General features: G+C 42.6%; 1 protein-coding gene across 1 annotated transcript in view; it reads left to right on the top strand.

The window, feature by feature from the left end:
- Positions 1-16445, top strand: part of LOC122799214 (protein NATD1-like) — a 491574-nt gene extending 475129 nt beyond the window's left edge. The window contains exon 3 of the mRNA XM_044068132.1: positions 16161-16445. Within this exon, the coding sequence (XP_043924067.1) occupies positions 16161-16283 (123 nt within the window). The 3' untranslated portion in view covers positions 16284-16445. The remainder of the gene's footprint in view (positions 1-16160) is intronic.
- Positions 16446-18018: the final 1573 nt, after the last annotated feature.

Raw genomic sequence — 18018 nt, 5'->3', positions numbered from 1 at the left:
AGAACAAAGGCCATCCTCATTGCTCCAGATTGGCCCAGACAGCATTGGTACCCCTTACTGCACAGCCTGACATTACGGCCTCCCAGGCAGCTTCCCCGGATCCCAGACCTCTTGACCCAGGTAGGGAGGAGAGGATGCTGAACCCAGACTTGCAGACTCTCAAACTGTCAGCACGGCTAATACTTTAAAAGTAAACAAGGGGTCCCTGTTAAGCAAACATGTCCTAGACATTATCACAGAGGCCAGAAGGCCCAGCACCAGAAAATCTTACGCAGGGAAATGGAAAAGATTCTGCTCCTGGAGCCAGTCCAGAGGGGGCAGTACCTGACTACCTTCCATCCCTCTTATCCTGGACTGCCTAGCCGAGTTACTCAATAGTGGCCTCTCCCTCTCTTCTATTAAAATCCATGCCTCGGCCATTTCAGCTCAGATCAGCCCCTCTTCTCACATCCTTTGATTAAACAATTCCTCAGAGGGGCTTCTAATATTAGACCTCCCAGAAGGCCACCCACTCCAGCCTGGGACCTGAATTATGTTTTAGAAAAACTAACCTTACCACCATTCGAACCTGCTGCTTCAACAGAATTGAGATACTTCTCCTGGAAAACTGCTTTCCTACTAGCTATCACCTCAGCCTAAAGGGTTTCAGAACTTCAGGCACTCATGGCCATTGAGCCCTTCATCATTTTCCATGCAGACAGGGTCTCCTTGAGGACTAACCCCTCCTTTATGCCCAAGGTGGTATCTGATGTGACCCTCAACCAAGCCATACATCTACCCACCTTTTTTCCTAACCTTCAAAACAAGGTGGAAAGAATTCTGCACTCACTAGACATGCACAGACAGTTAAGATACTACCTGGACTGTACTAATCACTTCAGAAAAACAGACCAGCTTCTTGTCAGCTTTGCCCCAGGGGCAGAGAGGAAGCCCATTTCCAAATGGATATCACACTGTATCCATTTCTGCTACAGACTACATGGGAAACCACCCCCCCTAAGTCTATTCATACCCATTCCACTAGGGCAACCTCCACTTCCACAACATTCCTCAGAGGAGTTCCCACCAGGGACATCTTGGAAGCTGCCACCTGGACCTCTGTCCATACCTTTACAAAGCATTACCACCTACCTCTTTTCTCTACTACTAGGGCAGGGTTTGCTTCTGCAGTTCTGTAGGGCTTGCTGACCCATGCATAGGGCTCTAACTAATCCTTCCACCCCTCTCCTCAGCTTTGGGAATCCTCCCACGGGTGATGACTGCAACAGTGAAACACTTCGAACATAGTACAGTTGTGTACACTTACTATAAATGTAGATGTTCGAGTGTATTCACTGTTGCATTCCTGGATGTTCTTAGTGTTTCACTGTTGCAGTCATTACATTTGGGTTATCTGCTTGCAGGTAGCTCTCTGTTTGCCTGAATATCAAAGTCTTGGATTCCTGCGTCGCATGCTGTCTCTTTTTCCATGACGTCAGGAGTATAAAACATGCAGCTGACACCATTACATCAGTCTTTCTTACCACGTGGTGCTCGAAGCAGAAGCAGTTCTCAAGTGCCAGTTGGCCAACTCCTGGAATTTACATTTTCGAGTTTCAGAATCGAAGTCTTCGAAAAAAGCTAAATACCCCATTGGGGATCCTTTTTCTTGCTCTTAACCGATGTCAGTAAAAGTTAGCAATTGTCTTACCTGTGGAAAGCAAATACCTCATAAAGATTTTCATTCGTATTGCATTCCTTGCTTAGGCCCAGACCACGACGTCCCTCGCTGTCGGTTTTGTGCCTTATTCAACCCCCAAACTATTTGTCGTCTGTCTGTTTTCACAGCAAACTATTTTGGTACATGGTTTAACTATCCAGAAATGGCTTCGGTAAGCCATCCGACTACTGATATTCCGAAAAAACGTAAGGATAAAGACAGAGACAGACCGCATAGGTCCAAAACTGCCAATGACGCTTCCGTTATGCTAGTCGCCATTTTGCCGGTACTCAGTGAAGTGCTTTCGCAGCCCCTGATACCGCCACTTCAGATTCGCAGGCCTCTACTGAGACCCATTCGTAGTCCGTTATGCCGCAAGATGCTTCTTCGACTATGGAACCTGCGGATGTCTCTACCTTGGATGAGTCCGGAGCCGATGTGCAGGCACCGGTTTCTGAGGGTGTATTCAGGCCTACAGATTTGCATTTTAAACCGATGCCATCTTCTTCATCAAGGCCTAAAACTCGACCCACGCCTAGAAAACCGACGTCCAAACCACATGATCAGGCCCATATGCCTAAAGAACAAATGCTTAGGATGGCTGAAGACCTTATTACTTTAATTAGGGGAAGCCAGCCTTCCCCCTCTAAGAGACCTAGAACTGGTTTTCCTTCTGATCAGGATTCTGAAATTTCTGTTTCTCCTGATTACCAGGATTTGCCCTTATCTGCCTATGGGGATTCTGATGCAGAAGATTCCATTCCCTCTGCTTCCCCTCCAGAAGTTCTTTCTTTTGGTGAAACCTTGCACACTCTTATGGAGTATTTCCGCTGGGAAATCCAGGATTACTCTGACTCCAAAAAGAGGCTTAGGGAATTCTTTACTCCTCTCTCAACACAGGCCTTTATCTGGACATTGTAGATGATGCCTTCTTGGAATCTAGCCTGGCCCCAGACACTTTACCTCCAGCTCCCAGAAAACCTGACAGGTATTACAGAGTACCTGACTCTCACAAGTTCCTCTTCAAGAATCCTACTGCAGATCCAGAGACCATTTCCCAAGGACCAAAGGGCATTAAGGCTACTGCTGCCAAAAACTCTACCCCCTCTGATACAGATTCTAGGGCCTTGGACAGATGGGGTAAGAAGGTATACACTTCTGCTACTTTGGCCATTAGGGCCTTAAATTGCCAGTTTCATATGTTAAAGTATCAGCAGCATATTTTGGGACTACTTAAACAGAAAATTATGTTGATTCCTGACTGTGCTGAACATAAAGAATTACAGGATTTAATGCATTCTGCTGAATAAGTTGGTAAACATACTTTGCAATGTGGTTTTGACTCTTTAGAAGCATCTTGCAGGGCTGCTGTCACTGGGTCTGTACTTAGAAGGCATGCTTGGCTTAAGGAGCAAAACTTGCCAGATCATGTTAAAGCTAAATTACTGGATGCTCCCTTAAACCAAGGCCACCTGTTTGGCAACAAAGCAGAATAAGTCCTTAAAAGGATAGAGGAAAAAGCTAAATCTATGCAAACTGTTAAAGATTTCCTGCAAGTACAGCCTCCCAGATTTAGTAGGCATTGGCCTTCTAAGAATTGGTCCTTTCCAGTCTCTTCCAGGCCTTCTCAGTCCAAATCCAGGAACAGCTGACCACCTAGGTTACAGTCCCAGGCTACACACAGGCCTAAGCAGTGGGAGGCTCCCACTTCCAAAGCTGAAAGTAGTAAGACACCCCCCTATGGAAAAATGTCGCAATGACTTAACCTTAACACTTCCAAGCCCTGCTCAACTGCCTGCTCCCTTAGGAGGAAAGCTCGCCCTGCATGCAAAAAACTGGGAAATTATTACCCAGGACAAATGGGTTTTAAATATAGTTTTCCAAGGATACAGATTCCAATTCCACACCTTACCAACCCCAAACGGTTGGCCAGATCTACCTCCAAATCAGTGGGCAGAGGCTCAACAGCAGTTTCTCTCTCTTCTAAGTATCAGGGCTATTCAACCTGTCCCAGCAGAAGAAAGGGGATAAGGTTTTTACTCAAGACTTTTCCTGGTACCCAGAAAAGACAGCTCCTGGCGTCTTATCCTGGACCTCTCTATTCTAAACACCTTTTTGGTAATCCCAAAATTCAAAATGCTAACACTTCAACAGCTGCTCCCTATGCTGGGCAAAGATGCGTGGTTGGCAACCTCAGAATTAAAGGAAGCTTACCTGCACATTCCAATATGGGAATCTTGCAGGAAATACCTACGCTTCAGAGCAGGCTCCATGCACTATCCGTTTTCTGCACTTTCCTTTGGCTTATCTACTGCGCCCAGGGTATTCACAAAGTGTCTAACTCCAGCCATTGCATTTTGCAGGCAGAGAAATATTCAAATATACCCATACCTGGACGATTGTCTGATTCAGGCAGAAAGCCAGGACTTGCTATTAAAACATCTGGCATTTGTAAAGAAACTTCTAACCTCACTGGGGTACACCATAAACGAAAAGAAATCTCACCTAGTACCCTGCCAACAGATTGTATTTCTGGAAGCAAGCTTGAACACAACTTCCCAGATGGCTTTCCTCACGCCAGAGAAACAAGTTTATTTGACACTGGCCACAAAGACCCAGCTATCTTCAAGGAAAATTCTGCAAGCCCTGGGGTTCATGGCCTCTTGCATTCTACTAATTCCATATGCAAGACTGCATATGAGGAAACTACAGTGGTATCTAAAAAGCCTATGGTGCCAACATTCTCAGGACCTGGAAACAATGACTCCTATCATTCCTTGTATAAAGACAGAGTTCCTTTGGTGGGCAGAGGCCTGCCACTTCAACAAGGGGCTCCCTTTCAATCTACCCCTGCTGCCCAAACCCTAACAACAGATGCATCAGACAATGCATGGGGGGGCTCACTTGGCAGAGCAGTGCATTCAGGGCAAATGGAACCCGAGTCAGATGCACCTGCATATCAACCAAAAATAAATGTTAGCTGTACAGACTTCCCTGACAGCCTTCAAGAACCACATCCTTCCAGGACAATTATTGGTAAAGACAGACAACACCACAGTTATGTGGTACATAAACAAGCAGGGGCAAACCCACTCTTACCCTCTCTACAGACTAGCCATAGCTCTGTGGAACACAGCCTTGAGCTACCAAGTGCACCCACAAGCTCAATTCCTGCCAGGCAAGCTAAATTCACTGGCAGACGACCTAAGCAGAAATCTCATGGACCCACAAGAATAGAAACTGTAACCAGAAATATTCAACCTCTTGAGGAACAAATGGGGGACTCCAGAAATAGACCTGTTTGCCTCCCCCCAGAACTACCAATTCGACAAATTCTGCACAAGGACTCCCCACAGTCAAGCTTGGAAAGTGGATGCCCTGTCCTTTACCTGGGAAAGCCTTTCGGTTTATGCCTTTCCCCCTCTGCCTCTCCTCTCGAAGGTTCTGCTAAAGATCAAACAGGACAAACCAAGGACAATACTGATTGCACCAGACTGGCCAAGCCAGCATTGGTACCCCTTCTTGCACAGTATGATACTGCTGGAGCCATGGCCCCTACCTCAGACACCTTCCCTGCTGTCCCAGCAGGCGGGCCAGGTTCTGCACCCTCAGCTTCAAACCCTGAACCTTGCAGCCTGGCTAATCCCTTGAGCTCTGCAATAGCATCCCTCAGTAAGCAGGTGTTAGATGTTATTCTGGAAGCAAGGAGGCCTAGCACTAGAAAATATTATGCTGAAAAGTGGAAAAGATACTTTTCCTGGAGCCAAACTCAGGGGATGGGCACAACAGTGCCCAGCTTACCTCATATTCTTCAGTACTTAACAGAAATGCTCCACAATGGCCTATCCTTCTCGTCAATTAAAATTCATGCCTCTGCCATTTCAGCACATTATAATACTGAACCACCCCTCTTCTCTCACCCCCTGCTAAAGCAGTTCCTCAGAGGGGCCAAAAATGTAAGACCCCCCTAGGTGAGCCTCTACTCCAGCCTGGAACCTTAACCTTGTATTGAAAAAGCTCACTCCCTCCATTTGAACCAGCTGCAACTGCAGAATTGAAATTCCTTTCTTGGAAAACAACCTTCCTTCTAGCCATCACTTCTGCAAGAAGAATGTCTGAATTACAGGCCCTCATGGCAGTGGAGCCCTTCATTATCTTCCATGCAGACAGGTTTCCCTCAGGACCAATCCTTCCTTTATGCCCAAGGTGGTGACTAGTGTGGCCCTATATCAGTCCATTCATTTACCTACCCGAACCCACAAAACAAAGGTGAACATATACTGCACTCTTTGGACATGCACAGACAACTTAGATTTTATTTAGACAGGACCAAGCCTCTCAGAAAATCTGAACAGGTGCTAGTTGGCTTTGCTGCAAGGGCAGAGAGGAAGGCCATTTCAAAACAAACCATTTCTAAATGGATAGCCCATTGCATTCATTTCTGCTATAAGCACCATGGAAAAACTACCCCACAGGGGATAAGATCACATTCCATCAGGGCTGCATCTACCTCTACAGCCTTCTTCAGAGGAGTCCCTACCAGGAACATCCTAGAAGCTGCTACCTAGAGCTCTCTACATACCTTCACCAAACATTACCACATGCCTATTTTTTCTAAATCCAGAGCTGGTTTTGCCACTACAATCTTGCAGGGCTTAATAGCTTGTCCTAATGCTCTCTAAATTCCTCCTCTCTTCCTTAGCTTTGGGAATCAACCCAAATGTAATGACTGCAACAGTGAAACAAGAAGAACATAGTACAGTTGTGTACACGTACCATAAATGTAGATGTTCAAGTATATTCACTGTTGCAGTCCTGGTTACCCTCCCTCCAGCCCCCTGACTTTTCTTGGCTCTACCTTCCTTCTTGTTTGGTGTATTTAAGCTTTCTGGTGTATTTGCTTTTTGTTGGAGGTGTAACCTAACATATAATTGCTTCCCATTATGGGGTCACCTGACATCTGGGACAAGAAAAACTGATGTAATGGCATCGGCTGCATGTTTTATACCCCTGACGACTTGACGTCATGGACGAAGAGACAGCATTCAATGTGGGAATCCAAGACTTTGATATTCAGGCTGGCTGAGGGCTACCTGCAGGCAGATAACCCAAATGTAATGACTACAACAGTGAATACACTCAGACATCTACATTTATGGTAAGTGTACACAACTGTACTTTCCCTCCCTCTTTTCCCCTTATATCCTCTTTCCTTAGGAGGACATCAGCTTCCCACAGTGGCTTTTAGCCACCAGGACCACTTTGCCATATTTCCTTGTGCTTCTGATGGGTTAGGGCAAGAAAAACTGATATAATAGTGTCGGCTGCCTTCCTTTATAGCACTGACAACCTGACATCAGACTACAGGCGACAGCAGCCAACACAGAAAAACATTGACTCTGTTATTCTGTCCGGCCAAGGGCTAACACAGCAGGCTGACCCACAGGTGATGACTGCAACAGTGAATACACTTGAACATCTGCATTTATGGTAAGTGTACACAGTTGTACTTTTGACTTCCTATGGCCAGTCTGTCTATATCTGTCTATGTATGTATTTGAAGTTTAAAACTTTTTAACTTTATATGGTTGAGACCATAAGATCGAAGTTTTGACATTTCGGACAGTTTAAATGGATATTGCCATATAGCGTGGAACAGGAAGTCTACCTTTCTCTTCACTGTAGTGCGATCTCGCAGTTGGATATATTTAATTAGCAGAGGTTGTTGAAGGGTGCAGGAGGACTTGCCCCCTGCATAAATGTAAAAAACAAAATTCTATTTTTATTTATTTTTTTATTGGAGTTTCAGTCTTTCAAAACTTTGATGTTATGCTCTTGACTATATGAAGTTCGAAATTTTGAAAGTTCAAGCTTCCAAAGTAGATACATATATACATTAATATTTATAATATATATATATATATATATATATATATATATATATATATATATATATGTGTGTGTGTGTGTGTATATATATATATATATATATATATATATATATATATATATATATATATATGTGTGTGTGTGTGTGTGTGTATCATACCTCCCAATCGTCCCGAATTACTCAAGTTTTTACTGAGTTTTGGGGTCCAAATAATGGGGTGCCATGATTCCCGAGTGGCACCCCTTAATTTCCTGGCATTTTATTTTCAATTTTTTGTTCCGGCTTTTTGGGCTGACGTCGTCACGTACATGATGACGTCAGCTCCGTGAAACTGCCTGCCAGCCTGTCGGAATTGAGCTAGCTGCCTAGCTCATGCGTATATTATGTCCAGACGCAAGGGAGTGATGGCTCTGGCCGGGAACCTGCAAGAGCGGTATTTGCTGGAAGTAACATTGCGGCTGTTTATGAGACGAGTTATGCTGCTGCAGTGAGTGCTGCAAAATGGACTCATTACAATGGGTATGAAATGTAAAACTTTGTAAAAAATAGTGAATGTATTACTTTGAATACAGTGTGTTAAACTATTTTAAATATGAATTGTAGCTGTTCATAGGTTCATACTAGGCTATCTGCCCTAGGGCATTTATAAGCCTAGCCAGAGTGTGTTTGGCTTTCGCCACCCATTTTAAATGAATTTTGCTATGCCATTTTTCGAGGTTAGTATACTGTGCCTCTGTCTAACAGTGACACAGAAGTGATATCCGGGGTAAACCTACAATCTCCCATCAACTCATCAAGATTCCTCTTGAAGAGGGTCAATGAAGGACTCTGATTAACATGGACTGGGATTTTATTCCAGAGTGAAGGGAGCCTCTGGGTTATGAATCTATCCCTCCAGCATGTCCTATCTATTTCAGTGCTGAGGTTCAAGTCTCCCGAGCACGTAGCTCGATGGGATTTGGATTTTCTGAGGTGCAGCATGTCCATTAATTCCGGGTTGGACATGGCTTTATACGTCAGGCACAGATCGCCTCTGAGCAGGCGGTATGCCACTGAGTAGAGCTGGAGTTTCTTTAACCAGGCAGCTTATGGCATCTGTACGAGCCCTTTGATCCTCTTGGTGAGGTACTTTTGGGTTCTTTCCAGTTGCTGCAGGTGTCTGGTAAGGTACATCCCAAAAGGGGCATTGTACTCAATTATGGGCCTGATGAGGGATGAGTAAAGAGGCACAATGACCTCCCCTGATCTAGATGTGAATCCCTTCATGATTAGGTGGGCTATATAAAATGTTTTTCTAACCACTTTGGCCACGTGGTTTTCAAATGAGAGATTGCTATCAACTTGGGTCCCCAGGTCCCTAATTACTTCTTCCATACTTAATGGATTACCACCTATGTGGTAATTTGTGGGCACTTTGTTTTTGCCAAAGGGGATGACTATACACTTTTTGGCATTTAGCTTGAGGCCATGGCTCTGGCACCAGTTGTCTGATTCTATGAGGCCCTTTTGTAGGATGCTTGTGTCGGCTGGAGAGTCGATTATGGCGCCTAGTTTGCAGTCATCTGCGAACTTGGTCAGCCACAGTCCTTCCGTGTTGGCCTGTACCTCCGAGAAATATATACCGAACAAGAGAGGTCCCAGGACTGAGCCTTGTGGGACGCCACATATAACTGGTTTGGAGTCTGACATGGCTCCAGCAATTCTAACCATGTGGGTTCTGTCCTTGAGCCAGTTTGCAACCCATCTAGTGACATAGGGGTTTATATTTAAGCTGGTGAGCTTATCTATAATGCCTGAGTGGGGTATTGTATCGAAGGCTTTTGCGAGGTCCAGGTAGGCTGTGTGGACCACCTTCCCCTCGTCAATGGCCTTGGTGACTGTTTCAAAGAAATTGACCAGGTTTAAGAGGCAGGATCTGCCCTTAACAAAGCCGAACTGGGTAGGATCCAGTGTCTGTAGGTCCCCAATATCTTTATTTATGAGGTCCATGATGATCCTTTCCATAGCTTTGCAGACCAAGCTAGTCAGGCTTATGGGGCGATAGTTAACAGGATCCGTTGAGGCACCACCTTTGTGGAGAGGGACCACTGTTGCTGTACGCCACTCTTTGGGTACATATCCTATAGTAAGGCTGAGATTGAACAGTAGTTTTATGTTTCTTGGAGTTCATGTAGGACGCAGTCCAGGACACCATCTGGTCCCATTGATGCTGTGTTTTTTGCTTTGGAGAAGGCGGCTCTTACCTGAGCATCTAAGATGTCAGGGGGGCAGCACTTTGCTGGGATAGATATTTGCCCTTTTGGTGGGGAGGGGGGGAGAAGTTTGTGCTGAACCTGTCAGCTAAGATGTTGGCAATGTCTGTGGGTTCGGTGTATTTTTTGTCATTTTGGACTAATTCTGAGCATATCTGGGAATTCCCACCCAGGTTCCTAACATAACTGAAGAAAGCCTTGTGATTATCCTTAGTGTCCTGTGCAATTTTTCTCTCGAAGCTGGCCTTAGACGATTTTATGAGTGCCCATAGTTTTTTGCTAATACTGATCAGAGATGCCTTCCCTTTTTGGGATTTTGCTCTATCATGTAGTAGTTTCCTCCTTCTGTTGTATAGTTTGTTTATGGCTGGGGTCCACCAGACAGGACGCCTGCCTTTGGAGGATTGAGTCTTGGTTTTATTTGAGATTGCATGATTCATGCATTCCTGAAGGTGTTCATAGAATGCGTTTATAAAGGATTCTGCGGTCTGGGCCGTATTTTCCATAGGCCCGGGGGCTTTGAAGGATTCCACCTCGGTTTTGAGGAGTGTGAAATTTGCTTTAGAGAAGTTTTTCACTGTGGTTTTCTGGGCAGGGGGTGGGGTCGGGATGTGACTATCCAGTGAGATTAGTTTATGGTCTGATCTTACCAGTGAGGGATACACTTCTGGTCTGGAGCATAGAGTCCCCATGTTGGTGATGATCAGGTCCAGTATGTTTTCCCCTCTTGTGGGAGTGGTAACAAGTTGTTCCATAGCATTTGAGTTTATAAATTCTAGGAACCTTTGGGCTAGGGTGTTGGAGCTACAGTAATGCTCCCAGTCTACGTTTGAGTAGTTGAAGTCGCCCAATATAATGGTGTTTGGAGAGACCTTCATATTTTCCAGTGTTCTCAGGAAGGCCGAGTGGGGTTCCTGGGTTTGGGAGGGTTGTCTGTAGCAGGCTATAAACTGGAAGGCAGTTTTACCCACTGTTAGTTGCACATGGATAGTCTCTGATGCTTTGTGCTGTGCCACCAACCTGGAGGTGTGGGTATCTTTGATGAATATTGATACTCCCCCTTCTTTTGTGGTTCAGTCCACGTTTTGGGGCCGAAAAGCATGGTATGAGGTATAACCTGGTAGTGCTGAGGTGCTCTCAGGAGCCTTGAACCAGGTTTCTGTTACTGCACAGATATCGATGTTCTCCATGCTAAGGAGAGTTTTGAGTGCATGCATCTTGAGGTTTAGACTTCTGGCGTTGAGTAGCATTACTCTTAGTTTCTTATCCCTTGTGATACCTATGGAGGTGGGTTTGTCTTTTGAGCCTTGCCTAAAAAAGGCACTATGGGGGTGGCAAGAGCCTTTGCCAATATCCGAAAGCCCAGGGGTGACAGGTGCAAGCCATCCCTAGCGAAGCATTGTAGCTTGTCGAGCATGTCATCCCAGGCTGACAGGCATTGGATCCCCTTTTAATGACACCGATACTTAAGCCAATTGTTGAAATTGATCATCTTGTCTTCATATTGTGGAATCATTCTTGGTGAGGGTAAGATGCTACTCAAGGTCAGGGTCATACCGGCCTGGGCTACATGCTCAGAGAGCTCCTCTATGTCTCTTTTCATGTAGTCCAGGGAGGTACGTCTCAGGTCATTCACACTAGCATGGACAATGACTGAGTCATATTTGTGTAGACTTAATTCATTGTCTGCACAAAACTCAAGACAATATGCATCCCAGTTTTGCCTTCTTTTTAGTGATTTGATTGGTTGTCAGCATAAAGTCCTATTTCCAGCTGGGATCATGCAGCATACAAAGTGGTATTTGCTAGAGAGAAAATCTTCTGCAATTTCTCCCATTTATCGTAATATTGTACGGACGGACCCTTAAGGTTTATGGGTGCTGCCAGATGCACTAAATTGATCATTGTGAAAAGTTACCCGATCAGGTGCTATTTTCTCTGAAAGAACTGTCTAATTAATACACACATTCTCAATATTGTCAGTAATCTTGTGTGACATGAGCTACTATAATTAAAAGGGAATACTTGAAAAGTATCGTGTGGCTATTTTGCTGTTAGGTAGGTCAGACAGTTAAAAAGAATGCAGAGTAAGGAGGTTAATGCAGAGGAATTTTTTTATGATGTTAAGTCTGACTCAGAGACCAAAGGATACAAAAAATAACAGCAGTGGTTTCAGACGATGACTCAGAATGCCAGAGGAGGCACAGCACCTACATATGAGAAATAATAAGAGTCTTTATTTATAACAACTTGCTGCTGTTGTGGGGTAGTTTCAAGGAATAGTAGGAGAGACTGAACTTCGCCACAGGTTAGGTGAACTTTTATAACAGTACATTTTCCCTTGCTTAACTGACCTTTAATTTAAAGTTTCCTCGTTTTATACACCAACCTCATTCTAAAGATCTTTGTATCATTGATCTTCTGTCTCTGTTTCCTGTTGCTTTTTTCTCTGATCAGCAGCTTTTTCTCTTTACTTTTGCTGACTTTTTACAAACCATCGAGGCATACTTTTATGTTCAACCACTCCTTTCTTATGTCTTGCTGTTACCTACTTCCTAAAAAATATACTATGAGTGTACTTCAAACCATGGCTTTCTGCAGCAGGACTTTTTTGAGCTCATGAACAGTATCTCTCAGCAGCCCTCTGCTTGGTGCATTTAAAGAATACTCTTTCTCATCTGTATTTTCATGGTAGTCTTTTGCATTTTTAAATTCCAGCTGCTGATGGCCTAAATGCTCATAGCTGAACATGCAAGTTGGAAGGAACATTATGCAGGCAGCGAGAGGTATTTGCCGATTTCAGTATTATAAACATGAATAAAGAACGGGGTGTGTTAACTATTCAAATGCTGTGAGAAGGCTAAGATGCACTGCTTCCTGCTAGATGTGCAAGAAAAAGAGAGACTGCAAAACACCAATCTTAAGCAAGGAGTTATGTCTGTTTCATATATTCTATGATCCCCAGCTAAGCATATTAACATTTGATAAAAATTATATATGAGGGTGAAGGTGAAACCATAAAAGTTGCAACAAATTAAATGTTAAAATTTTAACTGATGGAAATACATTAGAATACATAAAAGGGTAAAGATTTAACAACTGATTGAATACAACGCTTTTGCAACTTCAGATCTGGCATTTGAAATTATATAGTATAAATGACTGTTGAACACTTTTGCAACTTCAGATCTGGCATTTGAAATTATATAGTATAAATGACTGTTGAAAGATGTTCCTACTTTAAATATATGATGATACAATTATGTAATGTAGCTACATAAATTATAGAAATAGGTACGTTTATTTGATAACATACTTAACATGAACTGCCCCGCGGTAGTGGTGCTGCGGTAACATTGTCGCCTCACAGCAAGACGTTGTCCCGTTTGATTCTCAGCAAGAACGTCTTCTGTGTGGAGGCATGCGTGAATGGGCATTCCTTCGTTGAAGGTAGTGCGTCAGGGCTGGCAACTCGGCACATAAAAATCTTCTGCCAATCATTAGCAGACCGGAGTTCCGCTGTGGCGACCCCTAATCGGGATAAGCCGAAAGACACAACAACAATAACTTAACATGAACTGTGAATATTAACTAGGAGGGAGAAAATAAAGTAGTGTTGAAATAGGAATGGTTAGTGTGTGAAAATGGAGTGAAAGTAAGGAATAAAATGAGAAACAAACACATTTAATGGAATTTAAATCCCTTTCTGCTGGAAGTTGATGGATTGCACAAGCTAGAAGGTATATTTGTTAGCATTAGGGGAAGCACAGGTATATGTTTGTTTATTGAATTTTCTACCTGGTAATCAAGTAAGGGGTTTAGTCCAGAAACCCTTTTCAGTGATGGTTAGTTTAATTAGAAGTTCTAACTGGATTAGGAATTAACTCTTTTTTTAATTAAGTGATGTTATAGCTATTCTTAGTTTACCTCATAAAAGTGTGCTGAAATACTTGAATATGAAGGTCCTTAGAAACCAGATTACTTATTATGTATCAAAAGCTCTAAAAAGAAAGAAAGGGAAAAGTGGTGAATATGCTTTCTTCTTAGAAAAGTACAAGAAAAGAGATTGTAACACTAAATGACAGACATAATTACCTTATTATATATTAATAGACTAATCAGCCAAAAATAGAGTTGTTTAATTAAGTATCTGAAACTTAATAAGACAGATTTGGTGTTACTGCAGAGACATTAAAATTCTCATCTGGAAATTGCGGGCTGTGGCTTTTTATGAGAAGAGGTACATTATGCTGCTGCTATTTATGAGAATGAGAAGGGAACGTTATGCTGTTTATCATGAGAAGGTGTGTGTGTGTGTGTGTGTGTGTGTGTGTGTGTGTGTGTGTGTGTGTGTGTGTGTGTGTGTGTGTGTGTGTGTGTGTACGTAGACTTGTATGATGGAAATGTTCTGAATTGGGCAGTTTTGTCATTATTGGTTCATGCATTTTGTTTCATTGCCTATGCCTACTGGAAAAAATGTTCAAACAATGAATTTAAAATGTGCTGTTAAGTCTAACAAGTGTGCTGTACTATACAAGGAATATAATTTAATAAAGTCAGGAAGGTGTATCAAAGAACACATGTATGTTTCTTGTTTTGTTTGCAAGGGGCCTGTGATTTGAAAACAGCCCAAAGGTAATCTTTATCCACCACTGGCCAGATGCATTTTCTTTGGATGTGGTGTGGGTTTCAATGAATGTGAGCTTTAAGGACAGAGAAGTTTTAATGCTAAGTCTATTTTCATTGTGAGACAGTATTGTTTTGTTTAGCAGATGTCTATTAGTGTTTGTGCATTGTGCTATAAAATGTAAAAATAAAATCCAAATAATCATTGTAGAAGTAAAGCAGTATGCACATAAGTGTTTATGGTAAATGGGGTGAAATAGCCAGGTAATGGGACATTGGAATGGCTGCAGGGAGACTCTGGTGCCATATTTTAGTTGTCTGTTCTTCAGTTTGCATTTAAAAGTTGGTATCCCACAATTCCATCGGAGTAGGCAGGTTACGCAATTATTTATGCAAATTTTATGTTAATCAGCATACAGATTTGTACCTATTTTTCATGACCCTTGTCCAGATTTTTGATATTTCCAGGTTGAGAGGTATGGTGTGTATACATGTATATAAATGCATATATATATATATATATATATATATATATATATATATATATATATATATATATATATACACATATATGTATACATACATACACACACACGCACACATTTATGTATCTGTCTGTTTTATCTACCTATCCGTGTTATAAATCACATTTATTGATTGAGAATGTCCAAATGTGAAGGTGGTGAAGCAGAGACATGTTTGGTGAATGCACTTGACTGACTTCTTCTGCCAGAAGAAAAAAAAAACAGAAGTATTGCAGCTGTGGATGTCATTCTGCCATTTATTGTATGGGTCTATATTAGTTTGCCAAAACTTATTTCCAGCTGGCAGCTTTTCGTTGACCCGTATTCAGTAAAAATCCCTTCTGTGATTTGCTGAATTTACCAGGGGCAATGAAACAATTGCCCTATAGCACAAGGGAACCTGCAACTAACCAAATCAAACCAACCCAAGTGCGGGAGGTGTTTTGCGTGTATATGTACCAACTCTAGGATCGCACTACAGTGGGGAAAAGGGCAAAGTTGTGTAGTTCGTCAACTACTTCATTGCCCTTCAAAAATTCAGCAAATTGCAGAAGTGATTTTCGCTGAATACAGGTGGATGAAGAGGTGTTTGCTGGAAATAAGTTTTGGCGAGCTAATTATTATAGGCCCTATTCTACATGACAGTGACAGCAAAGAAGAAATACCACTACAGTCAGAGATTTTATTTCAGGGTAGCTGACTGTTGGAGTACTAGGTGATAATTAAAAATAGATATCTAGAGGCTGTGGGTTCAGATTGTTGTTCAAAATAGTTTTGTGATTCTTACAGTTTTCAGCAAAATTAACAGAGTATGCCAGCCTTCATGATGCAGAAAGCAGTTCAGTGGTAAGAATTATCAATGTAACTTCAGAATCCTGAAAATATATATGCTAGGATATATCATATTTTAATATATGATGTAAAAAGAAGTAAACAAATGATCATTCTTAGAATTTTTTACTTTTCTTGATTAACTTAACATTTGCATTGCCACCTGTAATTTTTCTTTTGAAATGTGTTTCACGTCAGCTTAGAAACTGATTTTTTTTTTTTATGATCTTACGGTCATTACCATATGCACAACAGTTCTGTGAGTTTCTTTCTAAAATGTGTTTTGAAGAGATGTTCAAAACTTTCAGTTCCTAAAACATTTGTATTTTTTTAAGCAGGCTGCGATGGACTTTGTGGTTGAAGAGAATCTAAAGGCTTGCGTGACATGTTGGTACATAAAGAAATATGTTGAAGAGAATCCTCATGCATCATTTCAGAAGCACGTTATAGACAAATGTTAATAACATTGATGCATTTTTTATAAAGTATTATTTATTTGCTTATGTACCCAAAATACTATAAATGAATTTTTTTTTTATTAAATAATTAACATGTATACCTGGAGTATATGCTAAGATTTGTATTGCTGCTTTAACCAATGTTCTGGGGACCAAATCAGAGACTGATAATGGTGTTTAAAGTTATTTCACTTTTTTAAATTAACAGTAAATAGTAAGTACTTGCAATTAAGGTAGCAAAGCCTGATCTTTCTTTTTGGATGGGTATATTCCGATTCTGTGGTTTGCATACCTTCAAACATATCTGTGTAGTAGTATTCTTTACTGAGGGAATTCTATTCCAGTGGAGATGGAGAAAGAACAAGAGACTGCTGCATTGAAAACAACTCATTCACTGCACCTCCTTCAGTAAGATCAGCTCAGACTGGGTGAAGGCAAGGTTAGGACCAAATTTAGAGTTTATTTTGGAGAAAGGTAAGTATATTTTCTGTTCTTGTAAATCTCTTTAGGATGTCTCAAGGCTGAGAAGGTGGCTCCCACAGTGGCCACACCCAGTAACAGTGGTTTGAAAGAGAAAACTTTTATTTTTTGTTCCGTTTTGCTTCTGTTGCCTTTTGATCATCTTCTTCCTCGTAGCCAGTTGTTCCTCTATCATTGGTAGTGAAGGTCAGCTGGGAGTGGACAATCGTTTTAGACAAACAGTGGTGGTTCAGAATTTTTTATACCTCTACTACCTCATGCCTACCTAGTGATGACCCATGGGTGGAGCATGGAATGTCATCAGAGCTGCACTGACTGTCATTTATCCAAAGGGTTACATCAGCAGGATGGCTCTGCTAATACACGGAAGACCGTGTGCAGTTGTTTCCCCAGTCTCCACCAGGGAACATGTGATCCTGAGCATGTGACCTGTCACCCACCCCAGATGTCCTTCAAGGATGCATCTGCAGTCCTAACAAATGGGTTGTCCTGGCCTCAGGCAGCCCTTCAGTCGGCCGGATTCCAAAGTCTGGGTCTGGCCTCGGCTGATGTCGCACTCCACCCGACGTCATAGCTGCAGTTCTGCGGGTATAAAGGCATCAGCCGATGCCATTTTCCTCAGTCTTTCTTACCGCGTGGCGCCCGAAGCAGAAGCTGTTCGCAAGTGCCGGTCGGTCAGAACCAGAGATTGCTACTACCGAAGACTTCTAAAATGCTAAGTACTCCATTGGGGACTCTTTCTTGCCTCAGCCGATGTCAGAAAAAGTGAATAACTGTTTAACTTGTGGGAAACAAATACCTCATAAAGATTTCCACTCTTACTGCCTACCTTGTTTAGGCCCAGACCACGACGTAGCAGCTTGCCTAGCCTGTGCTTCCTTCAACCGACGGACACTTAGACGTCGGTCAGAGTTTGCAGAGGAGTTTTTCGGCTCCGCTTTTGCTTATATCATGCCGTCGGAGACTCCGACTTCTCATTTGGCTAAAAAGCGTAAGGAAAAGGACCGACACTCGCGGTCCGCGGTTTCGGCCGAAACCGCGGCTAAGCCAACCACGAGTGTCTCGGTTTTGGCTGAAACCGAGTCCGCGGTTCTTCCTTCAGCCGAAAGCATACCTCCTACCACGGAGGCCTCTTCCAGCATGGCAGAATCTGCTACAGAAATTCCACCTGTTCTTTCAGTTTCTCAGGATTTATCAGATACAATCCCCTTAGATGTATCTTCTCCTGCACGTGGAGCTGCTAGGCCCCCTGCATCCA

This window comes from Protopterus annectens, chromosome 4.part0, assembly GCF_019279795.1.
Source record: "Protopterus annectens isolate FY-2018-M chromosome 4.part0, PAN1.0, whole genome shotgun sequence".
NCBI classification, from domain to species: Eukaryota; Metazoa; Chordata; order Ceratodontiformes; family Protopteridae; genus Protopterus; species Protopterus annectens.
This window is presented reverse-complemented; position numbering and strand designations above follow the sequence as displayed.